General features: G+C 40.0%; 1 protein-coding gene across 3 annotated transcripts in view; it reads right to left on the bottom strand.

Moving 5' to 3' along the window:
- LOC126919317 (laminin subunit alpha-1) overlaps positions 1-21,161 on the bottom strand; it is a 204,722-nt gene that overhangs the window by 33,920 nt on the left and 149,641 nt on the right. The window contains exon 1 of one of the 3 annotated variants that reach the window (XM_050728319.1): positions 15,235-20,032. The exons of the other annotated variants lie outside the window; for them this stretch is intronic. Coding sequence (XP_050584276.1) covers positions 15,235-18,841 — 3,607 coding nt within the window. The 5' untranslated portion in view covers positions 18,842-20,032. Of the gene's footprint in view, positions 1-15,234; positions 20,033-21,161 lie in introns of those variants that run through there. 3 annotated transcript variants of the gene reach the window in all.

Here is a 21,161-nt window from a genome sequence, read left to right as displayed (position 1 = left end):
TCGAAGGTCAAGATTCGTTTCTCGAGATATATCTATGATTAACCCTTAACGTTCCGACTTTTAATTGTCAATATCGACCGGCAACTCCAACTTATTCTCATCATACTTCGACTTGCAAGCTTTTAAGTGTCAGATTTTAAATGCTACGTGTAATGACGTGTAAATAATAACACTAAAGTCATTCAAAACAATCTTTATTCGTCTCAGAAGTAATATAGTTTTGATTACAATATTTATATTAATTATAATTGAGTAATGTGTGGAATTTTTTAAAACATTCACTGCGATTCAAATCGGATTTGCGCTCACAGGTCTCACAGTACTCACTGAAGTACAATAAAGACACAAAAATACATTTGGAGTAGAGTGTCGCACATTGGTGGTGTTTGAGAGGCACATTTAGAATAGAGCGTCGCACATCGGTGGTGTTTCAGAAACACACTTGCAGCGTTAAGGGTTAAACGTAGAAAGACGTTCGCAACGCTTGATCTACCCTAACCAAGATCATACAGCGAATAACGTGTTATTTTCTCGTTCGCAAAACTCCCTTGTAACTTAGTCAAAGAGAATCTCAACTTGCACAGTGGTTACAGAAGTGTTTGTACGCCATTGTATTTATTATCGCATTTATATATCAATTAATTGCGTATGTATCTATATTAAGACCGAAAGCATTAAGTTTCATGTAATTTGTTAAGTTTTATTAACACTTTAAGGACCCATTAATTACAACATTACGATGGCTTATATTTCAATTTATATTTCAAACAGTATATAAATAATAGATGAAAGTTTAGCCAGAAGAAATAAGGTCGATAAAAATAGCAAACTAGTCTTTAGAGTTCTTTTCCGTAGCAACACTGTTCGAAAATAGAATTTGATAATGTAGATTGATTGACAAAAATTGCGAATCAAATGTTACCTCAACGTCGACTCTTCGTGAGTTAACTCATTAAGCTTCGTTTCGTTTTCATATGACTACGAAAGTTTAACACTATGAAAATGAAATGTGAAATCTGATTAAAAAAGAGAACATTTTATTCGAAAATGAGGATATGTACAAATACTTTTTTTAACCAGTGTAAATTTTCTTCCACTTCCCTTCCTCGGAATTCCAGTTTTCTCGCTATCCCATTTCTAAAACCTCATTCTCTCTTTCCCCCCTTCTTCCTCTCTCTCTCTCTCTCTCTCTTTATCGATCGACCAATTAATCTCGGCTTCTATACGATTAAACAGCTGATGTTATCATCTTCATCAGGCGATTCCAGCGGGAAATGCGATAAGACGATATCCTAATAAACGACAAGAGCTTTGCATACGCCAACGTTACTCTTCGTTAAATTGCTTCACCTTCTCCCCTAAAAACTATCATTGATAACAACGACAACGCGATTAATCGACATGCGGATTTCAACGTGCGTTTCGTGGAATAACGAGACGAAAGATAGACGCACGACTCACTGTTTAATTGCTCATACTTAATTATGCTCGCCGGTCGTGGGTTTCCGATGCGGAATATCGCGATCTTCGTCACTATGGAATACACGCGTGGAATTATTTATGCGACGCGTATCCGGCTGATTCGCTTTTATCTCTTGTTTCGTTGCTCCGATAGAGAGAACATCGAAAAGCTGGAAATCGATGGCAGTTGGGCGTTTGCGAGTAATGGCGAGAGATTGGGGGCGTATGGCGGATACGATGGAATGTAGGAAATATCGCGTGATAAACTTTGTACGAACGAGCGTGGAATATCGAAGAAGGTAAGTAAGTAAGTATATAATAAGTAAGATGATTGGTGCTGTTTTCCTGAAATATAAAATTTGCACAGGATATGCTAATTTTCAATATCATATTTTTGTTTTTTAATATCTGTGATCGTGGCTATTCCAATGCCATGTATTCTTCCTAACTCTGTCACACTTGTTCCATTTTCAAGTTTCTAAATTATGTCGTATTTTACTCCGATAACTAGAACGCTATAAGTTTCATACTGAATTCCTATAACCAGAATTCACTCGACGGAATAAAGGTAAGAATACGTTGTATATATAACGCTTTCAAACGTAGAACGTACAGAAAGAAAAAGGAAATTGTACAGTAAATATCTTTGAATAATCGAGATAATTAATTAAAGTGTAGCTTGATCAATCCCGTTGTATTCTTTTAATCATTTACGATCCAATTATATTTTCTCCAACGTTAAAAGATATCTTCGTCTTGAACAAAATATGAAAAATACGGGATAAAGTCTTATTGATACACGTGATTTCTCGTTTCACGAGACGTTTCAATAATAACACGTGATTTCTTATATTCATCTCTTTAAATCACTTTTCGTTTGTTAAAACGAGGGTTAAATTGAAATATACGAATTCAAGGATTGTAGCGTGGCTGTAGCGTAATCGCAAAAATAATATATCTTACGATACTGGAACACCTTGTATGCATACACCATACCATATACCATATAACACAAGGTATAAACTGCCAGTACTCTCACGTATGCAGATAATAACCGGCCGTGGTATCCGGTGGTGCATCTACGTTTTGTTTGCCTCGCACGCAGCTGGATTAGAGGCGCATAGTGCTGGCTGGCATTACACCTGTTATTGAATAATAACACGTGTAGCCAGATCTGATGCGAGAGTCAGCGTGGACGTGTTCGAGGCCGTGATGGTTACGTACACGAGCAGAATAGTAGGAAACACGAAATCTATGAGCGCTCGTGAAAAGAAGAAGACGGATATCCAGATAGTCAGATGTAGACTTATGTCGATTCGCCGCTTGTTTGCCGTGCTTTTTCCTGATCTTTGCTCTTTCCGGGATACGAATCACCTGAAAATGCTGCACACCATTGCAGCTCCAACGATCTGTCTTGAACGTGAAGTTCAATTGACCATGTGAAACGAGCAGCGTGCTGAGGTTGCTATCCGTCAGTTTGGTGAGAATCGAAAGATGCCAAGATGACAGCCTCGAATGCTTTCTAACGAAGTTGTCGCAATGAGAAACTTTCTACGATCGTCGTCGAGGATTTTTAACGCGTTGGTAGGATAAGAAAACTATCGAGACGACAGCATTTTAGATCGATTTCCCGTTCTGTAAAATAATTGTTAACAACGTTTGATCATTTGTAGTGGCATTGGACAACAAAACTTTCCAACGGTTCCTGTTCCACGATTTGCTACACAAGGACCTCATCCTCAGCCGAACGACGGTAGCGTAATGGTTAGCGTAATTCGTTACAAACCTTCAAGACCAGGTTCGAATCTTGGCACTCGTAGTTCTGTTTTTGTATGATTCCTAGAAGAAAAGAAGAGAGTGGTCCCGGATGATTGGAGGAAAACCCACGACTCAAGCGAAGATAAAAATCTTATACATCGGCATTTAGGCACCTAGCCACCTTATATTTTCCTTCTATTATTGCTTATTAATTAATTAGGAAGCAACAGATGAAATCCTTTGGTACCAAGGAACAAGACATGGATAAAACTTTGCAAATTATTTGTGGTAAGAGAAGATCGTTTAAAAGAATTCGAAGAATTATAGAAAGGATTATTGAGTGCCATCGCAAGGATAGTACGCGACCTGAAGGCAAGATTGTAATCTTGTGAATTATAGCTGGCATAGATTTTAAATGAAGATTTAAAGAAATTCGAAAAATTAAAAAAGGATTCCTCACATTTGATATATTATGGCGTATATCTGTCAGATATGTTTGACGATATTTGAATATGTTCTATGAGAACTTTCAAAGAAGGTGTCTTAGGGTGACTATTGTACAACCATCATGCGCTCCTAAAATCTTGTCAAATATCTTCGCAAACTTCACAAAACCCTCCCCTTATTTCGTGACGAAAGGTTGTCACAAATTGGAAAGATTGCCATTATTCAATCAGAGAGGCAAAGTATTCAAGGCAAGGTACTGAAATTAAAGAGTACAATAACAATACTTTTCCCATGGATAACTCGACCAGTAAACAACGGTACATTTTTCAATAGATACGCAGTAGTATTAGCCCTTCGAAGTGGCAGAAACGAAGACACGTGGGTTCCTACAACCGTTAGCTTCCTTGGTCTAATCCTTCACTTTCTTCCTATCTGTGCTTTGGATCACGACCATTGTGCGGTCATTGTGCCATAGAGTGGTCATTATTCCTAGGACCAGGGAAGATTAAATAAGCCGATTGAGATACATGGGGAGGTGAGAGGAAAGTATGGCACGCATTCGGTCACAGATGGAATTTCAGTAACGTAGTTAGTGGCGAAATTTACAGAGCGATCTTGGCCACAGATTACGAAATAACACGCGTGCCTCCATTCATTCTCTCGCGGAAGGAAAAAGAGCGGGATGCATCGCGGCTTCGGGACGAGAGGACGAAGGAGGAAAAGAGAAACACGAAGGAAGGAAAACACGGACTCCCTGGTTTAATCGAAGCTGATTTACATAATTATAAATGCCAGTGCTATAAGTACGATTCCGAGAGTACCTGGCGCCGTTCAGAATAAAGATTGCGTATAACGTAAGAAATGGAGTTGATGGTAAATTATTGAGGAAGATGATATTGTATCCTTTTTCTACCTCTTTCCTTTCAGTCAAGGATGGATGATGTTATTCAGGTCCAGATCACTGGGATTAAATGGTAAAATAAGTTTCCCGTGTTAGGGGTTGTAATGTGTCATGAATAATACGCCCTAGCGAGGATTTTGAGTTTACGATGGATATTACACGCACGGTTGAAGCGTTTGAAAGTAAAGGTGACGTTATTTAGCAATTCAAAGTACTTTCCGCGATGTCGTCGTTTAGACGATCTAAGAAAGTGTAAATTGCACGTTGCGTGGAATTACGTGACGTGTAAGGGAAACCAAAGAAGCGGATATTTCTATTAAAAATAAATCGAGAAAGTAAAATGAAACCTTCTCACTGTATTGTAATCAGTACGAATCATGTAACGTACGTAATGCTACGAGTCGATTTGAACCGATCCAATGAGAGAAAAATTCGTTGGATGCTACTTTTTCAATTCAAATATTTTACGTTTAACGCGTAATACATAAAACCTCACGTTAAAAACGATATTTAATATATTAAATATTTACTAAATATTTTATCCATTTTTCATCGCGTCCACTTCGATCGTGAATTATCTTTACCGCAAAGAAATTTCATCGTTTTCAATCGGTAAACCGAAGAAAAATTTATACGTTAAGGGTCCAGTTGCGTTATCGAACAATAAAAAAAATATAATTCACGAGCTAGTTATCAAGGAGAAGGAGCACCGAAACTTCTGCCAAGGTGGAAGGAAATTCGACTTCTCGTGTTTGGCTGGACACGACTGTCGGAGATACCACGAGACACGTTATACATATATGTATCTACAAGCTGCAAGAACAGTTCAAAGCGGCCGCAGGTTGCGTTGCACTGCCTCAGGCGTGTTGCGTCGTTGCAACGGATCGCATTGTATGTTGCGAGCGAAGGAAACAAGCGGCAGCCTCCGAGGAGCCTGCGAGTAAACTCTTCCTCGTCTTCTTTTCCTGATTCCACGCTTTCGTGCATCTACGATCTACAGTCAGTCACGAAAGTCTACACACACCCGTTAAGCACGATATACTACGGTAAAAACATTGACTGCACGAATTTTTTGTCTTTATCCTGAATTAGGAGACTCTGTTTGAACCTTGAAACAACTCGTTCTCTTATTTTTCTCCGATTGCTTTCGTACACGTCGTGCGACTGTTTTCTACCAAAGTAACTTTCCTTCTGTTTATTCGTGATAGTTTCCGTTTAATTGTCGTCGTCGTCGTTGTTTTGACACTTTCTACGTTGCAACCATTCTTGCATAAATAGCACACCGAAGCTATTTTCGTTGCGTCTGTCGATCGATTCATCGACAGAATACGCCTGATGCTTCGTTAGAGAAGAGAAATACAATCGGATTTGTTTAGACTGGCGAAGGGACTGATTGAAAGTGCTTAAGATTGTAGAAGAGGGATCTGCCAGCTTTCGAGAGGTTTGACGAAGTGATTGACGAACTAAGGCTTGTATTTCGATGAATGAAATGATTTAAAAACTTCTGCGTTTTGACAGTCAGCACCGAATCAAATTTCTAATTAGAATAATTAAAAATCCTGGCCAATTGAATCTATTAAATTGAAATATATGCACGTACAACGTCGACAGAAAATTGCTATAACAAATGCACTGAGCAACATGCAATTCGTTTTATTCTATTCGATCAAATTTTATTCAAATTAAAAGTGAAATCTCATTCGGCGAGCTATAATTCGTTTCTGCAAGATCTACGAATGTATAATTTCCAACTAAGTATCGAGCATCCTAACAATTTTGATCAATAATGAGTTTCATTCTTAAGTAGCAATTATATTACTTGCGTTATTTATTTGCAAATGTCCTTCTCTGTCGTTAGAGGAATCTCGTGTTGTATGGAAGTGGCAAACAAGGTAGTTACAACCTCGTTACATAAGCTTCGGAGACGTTATTTCACGGATAAAACGAATAACAGCTGTCAACGCGTTGAAATGATACACGCACGAGCGAGATCGATTCGATTGAATTGCTAATGCGCCGAGTATCTTTGATTCGATATTCCAGCGAAAGCATGATAAATGGCATTTTATCCTGGTTAATCATGCATCAGCGGTAACATCTAATCATCTACCACGCGAAAATCGGGCGGAAACAGTTGTTATTACCAATTATACGATTGTTAATTCAGCACTATGTAATGAAAAAGTATCATGCAGATAAGTGAAATATATATCTTTTTAACAAATTATTTTAATTATCTCGACGTATACATATTACGTTAAAAAGGTGTTCGTTGTTCCATCATATTAGGAAGGTGTAAGGTAAATATTTAAGAACAAGGGATTTGATAACTAATTGTCTGGAATAAAATTTATACTTGACATACCCGACGTTCTTGAAATTCTTCTCTTATCTCTGACCGTCTTACAAGTAGAATTCACATAAAACATTCAAAATACAGTACTCGTTATATAACATTAAATAGGTGAAACACATCCCTGCTTAGGCTTCACTTTCCTATTCGTGATTGAAATACGAGAAAATAAATTTGCGTACAAATTTGCATAAAATACAATGCAGTATCTATTGTATATGTACAGTACAAATTCCTGTTATTACCATTATTTATTGTAACCAAATTTTAGTTAGCGATTTGAACTTCCGCCAGTCGAATTCATTTGCGTAAGTTCCTACTACATGAACTCTGAGTCTATAAACTGTTTGTCTTCCTACAGGTTCGGATAAATGCAGTTCTACATTGGGTTACCATGACGAGTTAGGCTCGTTATTTGAGATCAAAGGTTTACATTCGCAGCACTCGCTGTGCATTGCAATTTGCACCTACGGTCGGTGTAACGTGACGACTCAGTAGATATAAACAAGTGCACGTGCTCGATACATGTGCGAGGCAAAGCTGGTTCACAGTTTGGTTGCTAAAAGCATTGTTAATTCGGCTGGGCCAAGGGATTGCGGTAAAACCGAATTTACACTTGACGACTGCTTTCATCTTCCTTTCCATCCGCCTATTGAAAGAAGAAGCGAAAGCAGCGTTAATCCGTCGTGCTCCTCCAAAGTGAAACATCGTAAAATTGGCTTAAGGCAATTCCGCTATAGGTTTGTCCACAAATATTGACACTTGGCAGCCTATAACTACAGCAGCATCGATCACGTGAATATCACGCGACCGTTTTGTTTGTACTTTCTGACTCTTCTCGTTCGATCGACTACAGTGTCCAATTCCAAGAGCGATTTCCTCGATTGTACCTCGTTGTTGGTATTTTCGCGGCGTCCGACAAATCCACGTGACAGCACCGCGTCTGCACTGGCACGAGGGGAAAGCAGGAGCGCGATACGACTGATAATCAAGTCGTAAATCTCATTTTCACAAGAGTCCCGTTGTACGTACCTGCTGCACGTGGGCCAGGTCCGCTGTCTTGCTGAAAAGGTTACGGCAGGAAGCGATGAAATAGCGCGAGCGAACATCTCGAGCGCGTTTATTGCAGAGGAAATAAGAAAAGAGGAGGAAAGACCAGACTTACGACGATGCGCGCTGTATATGTTTGAGCAAACCAGGAATAAATTTACGGCGTAAAATAAGAGTAAATAGAGGTAGTGCGGCTAGAAAAGGGGTAAAGGGTTCGAGGGTGCCGTAATGTCGTTGTAAATTACGCTTATCGTCTCGCGTGATGCTTTGACGACCTGACGAACGTTGATTAGAAGAAACGTTGGTAGAATGTGTGAGAATTGAAATGGCAAAGTTTCTTTTTCTTACAGCGACAAAGGTTAACCGTAATTGTTACGCGCATTTCTATAGATAGTTATTAGCTTATATGTGTAGTTAATTATCGGTTATTAACGATAATTAAATTTCATGCGTATGGCTATAATGAGCGAGCGAATGCAAGACGACTCGTTGTGAGGATACGACGATCGGAAAATACAATTAAAACGATAGGGAGTAGAAAGAAAATTTCAACAACAATTTTATATTAAAGTAGTTTGTAATAAGATTCTTACGTTAAGTAGCCTATAAATTGTTTCCTTCCTACTCGCATAATAATTTCTATAATATTTGGTCTCATTCGCATTCTTCGGCTTTTTATGATGTTAACAAATATACAAAACGAGTTCAGAAATCAGAAGCCGGTGGTTGGTTAAAATCATGGAAATAACGATAGAACGGAAGAAAAAACGAGTTCGTGTGCGGATGCGTCTAGACACCAATGTTTTTTCTCCTCCATCGTCTCTAGAATTACAGGTAATTCTAGTTCGACGAAAGTCACTATATCTCATTATTTTTAACACTTATTTTTAGTGCAGCAATTTCACATGTTGATCTTTCGTGGTACCATGTAATTATAATTAAAATTTTACGAGGAAAATTACCATTTTTAATGTGAACTTTTCGAGCAGTTACTATCGTAAGAAATTAAGCCCGAGTGGCTATATCAAGTAGCTGCTACCATAAAAGTTAAAATCTATGTATTCTTCTGTGTTAACGCGTTAGATATGCTCGTCGACTTGCGATGAATTTTCCTTTCTGTGATTCTCCTCGAAGAGCACGATCAATTATTCAGCGATTATTTAACAAAAGCTCTAAAACCCCTACAAATTTTACGTTTCTTCAGAATTTTTTAATAAACTTTTGTCGATGCTATCGTACGCTAAGATATTGTGCTCAATAAAAGAGCAACGTAGCTGACGCTTTTTCCCGTTACCGTTAATTTTCCGTCATTGTTAAATCAAGAAATTTATTTTTACGAGTTCCTAGTAGATGGTTATACGATGTAACAGTGCTCGAAGATTCACCACTCGTTGCCATTAATAATCGAGAGGCATAAAACTCTGTTCTGGCTCCGATCATCAGCCCATCCTCGTATCGACAAGTTACATCGTCGCCGATCGGAATGTTAATAAAGGTATGCAAGCAGTGCGCTAATAAAGAGCGCGTTACGAGGCCTTCCTCGAAGGCCAGTGCACGTGGATGACCACCCTGACACGGGTGGCCATGCAACATTGCGAATATTCGCACGGTATTCACGCAGCCTCAGCGGTAATCTTCTTGCACTATGATCCGACTAAGGTGACGTTAATAATACGCGTTACAAATTAGCAAAAGATTGTTACTTCTCATAAAACTTCAGATAATTATTTGACTCTTTCGTAATAGCAACCTTCAAACGTTAATTAAGATATTTTAAAATAAATACGACTACTTAGCGGAGATCATAATTGCTATAAGACAAAATTTTTAAGTTATGGTATAAGAGATAATATCTTTAATCAAACATTTTTTTTTTTAATTACCGATAATCGTTATCGATAAGAGGAATTTAATTTTCTTTACCAGTAAATCATATGAACTATTGGAATTTTTCCTTTTCTTTTTGGTTACCGGTAAGCACTATCGATGGTCCGAATTTTATTTTGATTATCGATAATATAATAACCGAGAAAATTCTGATCATTTATTTTGGTTACTGCCAAAATTTTGATCATTCATAATTGTTATCGTAACGAGAACAATTGAAAGTTAATATTCTTTAATTATTTCCTTTTTGAGAAATTTCATTGAGATTCATCAGTAATTGGCTTCCATTTAAATAATTCTTCTTAAGAGAAATTGATTGATTGATTGATTGAAAACAACTGTTATTTTGAGTCTCTTCTATTTTGTGATGTAATTGCTAAAATATTTCCAATACGACGATAAATCTAATTTAACAAACGCTATTATCAAACCTGAACTTTTCTCGCTACTTTCAACTAAGAAAAAAAAAATGTCATATCTAATAATAGTACAGACGATAACGAAACATTAAGATAGCCACCTATCGTTAACTTTTATACTTGAACGTTTAATAATTTATTAAATCGAGACAAAGATTTCTAGTACTCGTTCCGTATATCATCCGCTAAGTTTGTAATTAAAACATAAGATTTTGCTATCGGCGATGATGTATAACCAGTCACTAATTATGGATACGAGTAATTGCTCGTTCCAAGTTTCATCTTTCGAAAATGCACGTGTAGCCGATACTTGGTATTTTTCAAACTTTAGTCAAAGCGACCACGACGAGTTTAATTACAAATATCCTCGCAACACGTGCATCGCTTCTTTGTACCGCGCTATACAAATAACGATGTCAATTTCGATATCTCTTATCAGATAGCATCTCGAATCTGTGTATGGTCAAACGAGAAAGGTCGGAAAACCATGCATCGTACCCGATAAATAGTAGATCGCGATATCTGTCACGATATAACATTGCAAAAATACGTACGCAAAGATAATTAGTTAGGTACTCTATCGTGTCATTGTGGCTGATATTGTGTCGATTCATGACTTTCAAAACATAAGAACGAAGTCTCGAATGTTTGTTAAGGAAGAAGTTAGGCTAAAAATTATAAGTACGTTGAGGAAACGTTCGCAATGTCTTCCAAGTTCATTGAAGCATAATATTAAAATTTACAGATTATGATAATTCTTGTATACAACGAGGTAGTAGTATGTGAAAAATAACGTTTCAGAAATAATAATCTCGACCTTATAATTGATCTAAAAAATATCGAAAAGAATGTGATGTAGCACATTCTGTATGTAATCAGAATTGTTTTAAGATTTCATAAAATCAAAGAAGATCAGGAAACACGTAAGAAAATTATTTTTCTTAAGAGTAAAGAACCTGATAAACTGAAACGGACATTTTGATTCGAAGAAAGAAAAAAGCTTTTAGTCCAATCTGATAAATCAAATATGTGTTTGAAAATGTTTACGGTCGTTATATTCCATCGTATAAAATTCAATATCAATTACTAAGAAGCATCTGAAAATTGCATAATCAAGTAAAGGGATCTAATGCTCGTGCAATACTACAATAAAATTGCTGAGTATTACATGCAATCTGAAAACTAGCAAAAAATGTATTTCGTAATAATCGATGGAACGTTATATATACTAAATAAAAAACTCAATTAATATTAGCTGATGGGAATGGCGTTAATTAAAAGACGGCGAACAAGATCCTCACCGAGGCCACCAGGACCGTGCATTTCTACCAACGATCGCAAAGAATCGTGTTCAATTCGATTATGTTGTACGTTCTTGTGATTGATACCGGTCATTAACCGCATTCGTGACGTAATTAATGGGAATCCATGCCGGAGTTCGTGCTATGCGAGCAAAAAACTAGTCGTATAGCAGTAGCGTGAAAGTATTTTAAATAACAGCAATGGTGGTTGGTAAAAAACCAGCTATGTAATTTGGAAAAACTGGGAAATATTTCGAAATACAGTAGAACCTGCCGTAACTGAACCAATAGGGAGACAAAGATGTTGGAATAATAGAAACGCGAGTTTTTTTTATATTAAAAATTGAATTCTTACTTAGATCAGAATATCTGTTTGGTTTATTTAACTTTAATTTATTTTATCTTTTGACTTTTTAAAATTATTTATTATATTCATGTATCGTTATGTTCGTATAATATAAACGTTTAATTAAGTTCGTATATAATTGCTGTCCCTACAAATCAAACAAGCCTCGATTTTTATGTGCATCGGTGTTCTAATTAGATGATCTAGGTCTGCGATACAATAAACTTCTTATCGGACGATTTCACTATTTTTTACCAAATCCGTACCAATTGAGAACAGATAACTCAATAAATATAAAGGGTAAAGTGTGTCACTCTGTTATGAAACCAACGAGATGGCTTATACTATACAAATTTAAACGAAATGAGAAAGAAAAATGATTTTGAGAAAGATAGTGACAGAGTGAAATCCATCATTTCTTAGTATTACAGAGAAAAATATTTCATTTTATTTTTATTCTCATTCGTTAGTCGATATCTTATCTACAAATTAATAATCCTTCGATATCATCAGTGCAAAAAGTATGTTTCTCAAATTGTTTGCAAGCGATACAATGACTTCTGGAATTATTCGGATAATGTATTTTATTAAGCGCTTGCGATTCTCTCGATCCCATCTCTACTTGAACACACTTTTGCTCAGACATCACGCACTTTTCTGCGTGCGAATGCACACGTACATCTGCCGACACGTTGATATGCCGATATTTTTAGTTTCTTCGTCGTTCTTCAATGGTACGTGCCTACGCAAATACCTTTGCGTGGAACTTTTCTTTCCATTTACGTTTTTCCTCCTCTCGTTCGTTTCCTCTACCCCACGGTGTAATCGTTACCGTACCTCTTCAGGGTATTGAAATGCCAACGATAAGAACCAATAAACAAGTTCTGTCTCGAGCATATAGCTTATATATTTTTCAACGGACAAGTTTATAGTCAAAATCGCATCAGGAAGTACCAAGTAAGATACAAACGTGTCGAAAGTTCTCCACTATTTTTTTTTTTTTTTTTTTTTTTTTTTATTAATTTTGGCAATAAATGCTTCGTTAAAATTCCATAGAAATCATATAGAAGGTTTTTAAAATTCTTTGCAAATTCTAGCAAGATTCTTTTAAAATTTGGAAATCCCTTAGAATCCCATAAATATTATTTGATAGCTGGGTTAAACGAAAGATAATGTTCAACTATTCGACGAAAAGTTACAGAAGCTTTCATGCGATTATACGAAAAAACATCGGTAACAAAGTTAAGCGGAGTGAATGTTAAAAAAAAAATCTGAAAAACAGAGTAATCGAAAGACGTAGAAATCCAAACCTAGCGGAACGAACCGTACTGCAGAGTTCCTCCGACCGAGAAAACGGAAGTCGAGTGAAGGCACGGCCGCTCGTGTTAGGTCGATCGGAGATTCGACCTTCGACCCTCGCGGCGAACTTGAGGAGCCTCGAACGCGGCTCATTAACCGAGCGATGTTTCGTCGGCGCGGTTTTTCTAGGAATGAACCTGGTGCAGCAATAAATTGCAATCAACGCCAGGGGATATGCTCTAGCGACGTTTTATACGTTCAACGAATTTTGCGACCCCCGTGAACGTACGGAAAAAGCGTAATTAAGGTTCGTTCGTCGAGCGCGGTACAAGCAGACTTCCGCTGTAAAGTCACGTGCATTTTCTTCTGGTTTCTTTCTGCGTGGAAAAGAGAGATGATTAGTCCGCCTGATATGATTCAGCACTGTATTTTCGTATAATGCATTTTTCTTAGACCATTAGCGGCAAACGCCGCAATTTTACAAATTTTAAAAATAACTGATATATAATAATACGTTTTTGGCATTTTAAAAATCCTACCGCCCTTAGAATCGTTTACAACTCCTCGATTTTATCTCATTTGGAATATGCTAGTGTCATATGGTTTTTCACGATCGATTCGAGCGGACGAAAATTGTGGAAAAAATACAGCATGAAGTCCTGTGCTTTATCTCACGTGCATTTGGTTGTTCGGTATACAGCCGCGACCATAATTTTATAATGATCCCATACTTCATAAATTGAATATTACGATCACGTTGGAGAACAGGAACAAGATAGCCGATATTCTTTTTTTATTCAAGGTTATAAATAATCTCGTTGATTGGCCTCGGCTTCCTCAGGTTGTAAATTTTAACGCATGTTCGCGTTCTTTGCGTAATACTATGGCTTTCCGGGTTGAATTCTTCGTGAACGATATTAGAAACAGCGACACTATTACCAGGATATGTGCTATGCTAATGTAATGTCTGATCGAGTTGATTTCTTCTATGTCTCCTTTCACAGGTTTAGACGTTCGGCGTTTACGACAGTTAACGCTCAAACAATCGTTAATGTAATATCTTTTTCTATCCATTTATCTATTCCTGTTCTGTTGTACTCGTAACTTAACTTTTGTAACGTTGTAACTTCTATATTTATTGTCTGCTGCTGTATTATATGCCTAATAAATAAATAAATCATTTGGACGAACATCGGAGGATTACATAACTTTGTTATTAGAATGTTGTTTTAGACGTGCATTTAGATAGAGCATGACGTTTAACGTTTCATGTTAATTATTATACATTCGGTATTATCCGCGATAAAAGCTACAAGGAACAACTTGGAATTTCAGTTTACTGTGCTGCAAGATTTTTATTATCCACGACATGGATATCATACGAAATGGAAAGTTTAAAAGGAGAATGTACACTGGAGACTTTAGAAAACTTCACACCCTAGAAAAGGAATTCTAGAATTTAATTATCTGTTACATGTTAGCTGCAAGTTTATCACAAATCTGACATTTAGTTTAATTGCACGCAACTGTATTCTCTATCTGTACGTTCAATGAGAAACGTATGCACTCAAACTTTTATATCTATTTCACAATTTTTCCTAACAACTCCTATCTTCGTAATCAATGGATCGTTTTGACGTTCGCCAATCCTTTTTCCTATTTCTTCCAAACACATTCGTTTTTTCCAAGAGAAGATTCTACGCGTGTACATTCAAACGCCATAAATCCTTTCCTTTCAATGCCTTGAGTAAACGAAGAAACAGATGAAATTAACGTTCTCGCGAGTTTCCTACCTCGATGCAACACCCTCTATCAACTATATAATTAACACTGATAACATTTTTGACACGACTGCATCGTTTGTAGTAATATTTCAATTCCATTACAATGATACGCACAAAATTTGTTCTTCCCTTGTGAATATATTTCTACGTATAATCGACTAGATGATTAGCTGGATGAAAACGTATCGAAAGTGATAGAAATTTCACGTTTAACATTCTGTTACTCACCGTATTTAAGTCCATGCCAGTTTTGAGCCAAATCCTGATATTTATTCGTCGGAAAAGCATTCTTAAATGGCGGAGGTCTAGGTGGCGAAGAACACGGTTTGTAAACAAACATACACTGTACGCACTTCCGGTTCGCAGCTGGTGCCGTTGGTACCGGATACGCCGGTTGAATGTGCACGTATGCCATGGGGGTGGCGGACTGCGGCGAATAGTAATTCGTATATCTCTTTCGACGAATAATCGACTGTTTCTCACGATGCAAATTATCCTTCTGAAAGAACGACGAAGATAATTGCTGATCTTTCGAATCGACTTCCGTGCCAAATTTTTCATCGTCCGAAAGCTCATTAAGCAAATTCAATTCTTCGGACTTGTCTTCCCTTCCAAGATTTTGTATCGTAACCGTAGGATCCGTCGATTCCGTATCTCGCGATCTAGTTGCAAGTCCTCGAACGTTGGAAAGTTTCTGCGACGTTTCATCCTTCTCGGACTTTCTTAGTTCTAAGAAACTATACGATCTTCCATCTCTCGAATCCACTTCGAATCTTCGATCATTCCACGAGTCAATATCATTCCGCGAATTTAATCGTTCGGATACGTTCTTACCCTCGAACCATGGCATTTCGTTCGGACCGGACAATTTTCCGCTCAGAATATTTCTATCTACCTGTTCGTCTGCCAACTGTTGCAGTCTATTCGTATCAAACAACATCCCGTCTGCCGACTGCAATCTCCTTGCATCCTTTCGTATATCCGCGAAGCCATCGCGTAAATTCAATTTACCGAAAGTCTTTTCTTGCACCGCGTTCGACTTATCGGTCACCGGAGGGACCATCGTTATCTGTTCGTCAAACAATTGGTCGCTTCCACGAAGCGGAGAGGAAGCAGGACCGGCTTCACGAGCGTTCGCATCGTGGCGATCTCGACGATCCGTTATTTCGTATCCGGCGAGTGTCTCGGCGTAACCTTGCGCGGCGTCCATCTCACGAAAATCCACGGAAGGATCGGTGGCCGGAGGCGATCGATCGCGAGATCTCGTCTCGCGCGTTCCTCTTTCAAGGATGTTCTCGCGATTCCGTTCCACTGTTCGACCTTTACGGCTTCTGAACGTCTCGGACGTCTTTGCGGAAGATCGAGTCGGCCCGTGATCCTCGCGAAAAAAAAGCACACGGTCCTTCTGCATTCCAGCGAGAACAGGCGGCTTGGCTCGGGAGGAATCGGCCGATCCCGAGATCGATTCCTCGTCTCGTTTATATTCTTCATCCCTGTCTGCCTTTTCAAAGCCGGATAGCTGGTCGGAATTATGGAAATCACCGACGAGCTCGTCCGAGAATCCGACGTTTAGCTTCCTTTCGACCCTCCGGTCGAATCCAGATTCCGTCGAGATTGATCGGTCATTTCGATGACGAGGATCTTCGTTATTTATATTCGAAAGAATTTCTTTTTTCTCGTTCGATTTAGAAGCCGACGACGATACATCGTACGAAAGAAGTTTTCGTTGCGTCCGGCTTTCGATGTCGCTTATAGAGGTTAATTCGTGATTTAATTCGCTGTGCAGGGAGTGCGAATATCGCGTGGAGATAGCAGTACTTTCCATTTTTGCCAGACCATGGATTTCGTCATCGTTTTCACCGCGTTGCCCGTGCAAGGTTAGCGAAAGGCTGTTGCCCGCGTCCGAGTAGTAACTTCGCCCCAAACTCTTCCCGACTTCATTCATCGATTGCCCATTCACTCGGTGCGACAAATTCTCTTTAACGTCGCTCCTTTCACCGACAACCGAGCCATTGAGCGCGTCGCGGGTCTCTTCGTCATCCTTCGAAAACCGAGTCTCATCCTGCTCGCTCGTGTTTCCAGCTTCCTCGCTCCTAAACATCGTATAATTCGCCTCATCATTATCGTTCGTTCGTCTCTTTGGATCTTTCAACGACGCGAGATCGCCCCTCTTTGTAATTGAGATCTTCCTCGGTCTGCGGTTATTTTCTATGAGCTCGATCTTCTCAGCATTCGATAACCGAAGGGAGTTTTCATTCCAATAATTTTCGCTTTTCCTCGTAATTGAGCTGTGTACCGGTCCACGCTTATTTTCTATCAGATCGATCTTTTTAGAATCCGATGGAAGAAGCGAATTTTCACGAGAATAGCCTGTCGATGTGTAATCGTTGTGCGAACGATCGCTTCCCTCGCTAGTTAATGACACTTTTACACCGCGATTAATTGATTTTCGATTACCTTTATCGTACGCGTTATCGGTTTCTTCTTTTAAATCCCGCGATGAAATTGCGCTGTTCCACGGATCGCTTATAGATTCGTAATTATCTTCATTTTCTACAGAAACCGTAGGTTTTCCCGCGAAATACATCAATCCGTAATTATCTTCGTTTCCCGTGTTTTTCTTCAGATTCTGCAACGAAAGAGATTCATCCAAATAACTCGTCAACGCACCATTATTCTCATTCCCGATGTAATCGCTTCTTTCAGAAGCCAATAGCGGAAATGACTTTTCCACCGCGTAACTTGTTAAACCACCGTCGTGTTCATCTTTTATCCCATATTTTTTCTCCAGGCTCCACGACGGAAGCGAGCTGTCCACCGCGTAATTCTTTGATTCGCCGTCATTCCTTTTCACATCCCATATTGGAAAGGAACTTGGCACCGAATAACTTACCGACTTTCGATCGTCGTTTCTCCGATCATTTCTCACGAAACTCCACGGCGGATGTAACCTTTCAACCAAATAACTCTTCGATCCACCGTCATTTTTATCATTCCTTTCAACATTCCACGATAGAAACGAGCTTCTTGTTAAACCATCTATCGACACGCGATTGCCTTCTGCGTTTTCTACGAGATCATTTTTGTCGAAGTTGGACGACGGAAGCGGCTTCTCGATAGAATAAGCCGCTGATCTAGAATTACCTTCGTCCTCTGTACTTCTCCTCGGTTCCACCACGTGACTCTTGGATTTCCTATCAGCGTCACCATCGTTTTTCACCACATTCCACGGTGCAAGTGAACTCGCGATCGAAAAACTCGTAGCTTCTCCGTCTATCTCGTTCTTTCCATCGCCGCTCTCCAAATTTCTTACAGGCGACTTATCGACCGTGTAACTTTCCGACGCGTCGCTTCCCACGAAATCCGACGGTTCCGCGAAGCTCGTCGCCGTACGACTCGTCGATCCTCCATCGGTTGTCTCGAAATCTCTCGTCGGGCGCGAATAACTCTTCGGACGTTCGTTTCTTCGAGGATCCGACCACGGAAGCGAGATCTCCTCCGAATAGCTGGCCTCGTGTTCCCCGTCAGGTTCGGCATTCCGATGGACGTCGGTCGGGGTCTGCGTTTCTTGGTCGGTCGCTGAATAATCCCGTCGATCCTGCCCCTCGATTCCCGGCCCGTCGCTCGGCCGTTCCTCTTTTTTCCCGTGGATGTCGCGCCGACTGCTCGATCGGGACGACGCGACAGCCACGCTGAAATAGTTCCTGTCCGAATCGATCGGCGTGGACGTAGACAACGCGTCGCCGGCCGTGTCGATCCGCCATGCCAGCAGAAACAGGGCCCCTACTCCGAGGGCCAGGACGCCCCGGGTCCACGCTGACCTTCCGGGGTACATTTCTACCCCATGCTCACAGGAAACACCGGCACGTTCCTCCGCGCCTCTATCATCACGCTGTCATCTCCGAGCAATGGATCGGCTTTGAGAATGTCGACCTTGGTAAACGGACTGGAGAACAGGGGCGCGCTTGCTGAACGTACGATGGATCTTCTCTTTTGACGCGATTTCGGCTGCTGCAATCGATCTCGCTGATATTTCCCTCTCGATGGTATTGCGATATTTTGACAGTTTGCGATAGTTTGGAGATTTTTTATTTTGCAATTAACGCTCGAGTTTGCACGCTAGCTCGTTGCGAGGAGCGCGAATATTTCGCTAGCGATTCGAGGCGATTATTCGAAGTGCGTTTCGATGGAGTTGTGAGATCACCGTCTCGATTTGTTCGTTAATTCGTGGCAAACACGAACACTGTTGAGATATTAATTCGCTCTTGATATCGTTAACTCGAGATGTTCTATGGTAAGCGGATTTTCGTTTGAAAATTACGGAGGTGATTTAAAAATAGGTTTAGGTTTGCGATTATTGTTCGTTGATTATCTCGTCGATCGCGAATGGTTTTGTGGTATTCGTCGGAGGAATTTTTTCGTAAATAAGCCGCACTTGCAAGGACTATTTAAGAAGTAAATATAACTAACGCGATAACGATAACCTGAGTGCATTCATTGATTCGTTGCAAAGAAATCACTGTGGAGACACGTGTCTTCGATCATGGTAATTCGAGACGTTTTTCAATGGACAAGTTCGTTTTTTAATTAGGCTTGTGAGGACGATTTCAGAGTTACGATCAGCGTTTCACTTCGTATATTGCTTCGTCGCGAAGCAAAATCCTGGCCTAACCTGAGTCGCTGATAATAATAATAATTTCTTCAACAGGCAGGTTTGTCTCGTAATTGCACTTGCGACGACGATTCGAAGGACAAATGTAACTCTGCGATCGTTGTCAGCGTTTGTCTATTGACTCGTTGCAAACCTCTTCGAAGTCGAGTTGTCTCAAGATCTTCTATCAAATAGCTTTGCTTTGAAAATAGTCTAACAATCATTAACTTGGATTTATCACTATGTTCGTTCACTGATTTATTACGAGAAGAAATACTATTAAGGCACTGGGTTTTCCGTAACTATCATTCACGACGTTCTTCGATTATTATTTGTCGTTATAACTTATTGAAAATTATTCGTAGATTTATCTTTATTATTATCTTTAAGTTTATTCACTTACTCGTTGCAAGAGTCTTTAATAGTGAAACCCCATGACATTCTTCGACAAGCTTTTACATTCGTTAAATAATTCTGATTTGATCACCTCTTGTTTCGATAAAATATATCACTCAACTTGTTACCATCTAACTGGATACTATCGGAATATCAATTTCTAATAACGCTACCTGGCAACGGAACCTCGAAAGTAACAGTGCGTTTGATCCTCAACCGTACCACGAGAACAGGTTCATTTCGACTTTGTAATCACTTATCGAGTCTCTTGGCCGATTCCTCGTTCGTCAGAGCACAGATAGCGCGAAGATGGCAACCATCGGTTCAATATTCGATTCGAGGAACGAGCGACGGGCGCGTGTTAGTTGGCGGCGTGGATCAGCCGCGGCGATTGACGCGACTCATAAATCATGCTAGTTTCTTTTTTCTTTCTTTCCCTTTTTTTTACGGCAACCAAGAAAGGAGGTTGCGCGGATCTACGAAATCTCGTTCCAGGCGGTGGCCGTTTCTTGCGCGCATTCCCTCGGGGGCCGTCGTGCGATCTCCAGCGGTGTCCACGAGAGACGCTCTTGTTACGCGTAAAAATCGGCGAGGATGGCGACTCACAGGGCCGTCGACACTTTCAACCAGGGAGCGCCGATGAAAGATTCATAGGGGCGAGAAGAGCCACGGCGCCAAAGGTCGGATCCAGAGGTTCCAACGGGGAGAGATCGCGAAAGGGAGAGCTCGCTGACCGGAAGAGAAAAAGAGCTACTCGATCGAAGAACCCGTCCTCGGTCGATCGACGAGACCGCCGATTCCTCTTCGAAAGGTGAACGCTTCCAAGCGGAGAGAGGACACGATCGATCCTCGAGACCCTCTTTCGAAATATCGCGAAACCGCGAGGAAAAAGCGACCGAGTGCATACGTGGACCACGACGAGGTGAATATGTACCGGCTTCGACGGCGGCCCGAGAGACACTGACTTGCTACCATTACCATTAGCCGCCTTTGCCCTCTCCTCTCTTCCTCTTCTTCTTCGTCTCGCGGCTCGCGTCCTCCTCCTTCATGCGGGAAACCCGAATCTCTTCTCCGTACCTCGTCGACCGGCGCACGTGGGTGTATACGC

This window comes from Bombus affinis, chromosome 8, assembly GCF_024516045.1.
Source record: "Bombus affinis isolate iyBomAffi1 chromosome 8, iyBomAffi1.2, whole genome shotgun sequence".
Lineage (NCBI taxonomy): Eukaryota > Metazoa > Arthropoda > Insecta > Hymenoptera > Apidae > Bombus > Bombus affinis.
Note: the sequence above shows the minus strand (reverse complement) of the source record. Positions and strands in the feature narration are given on the sequence as shown.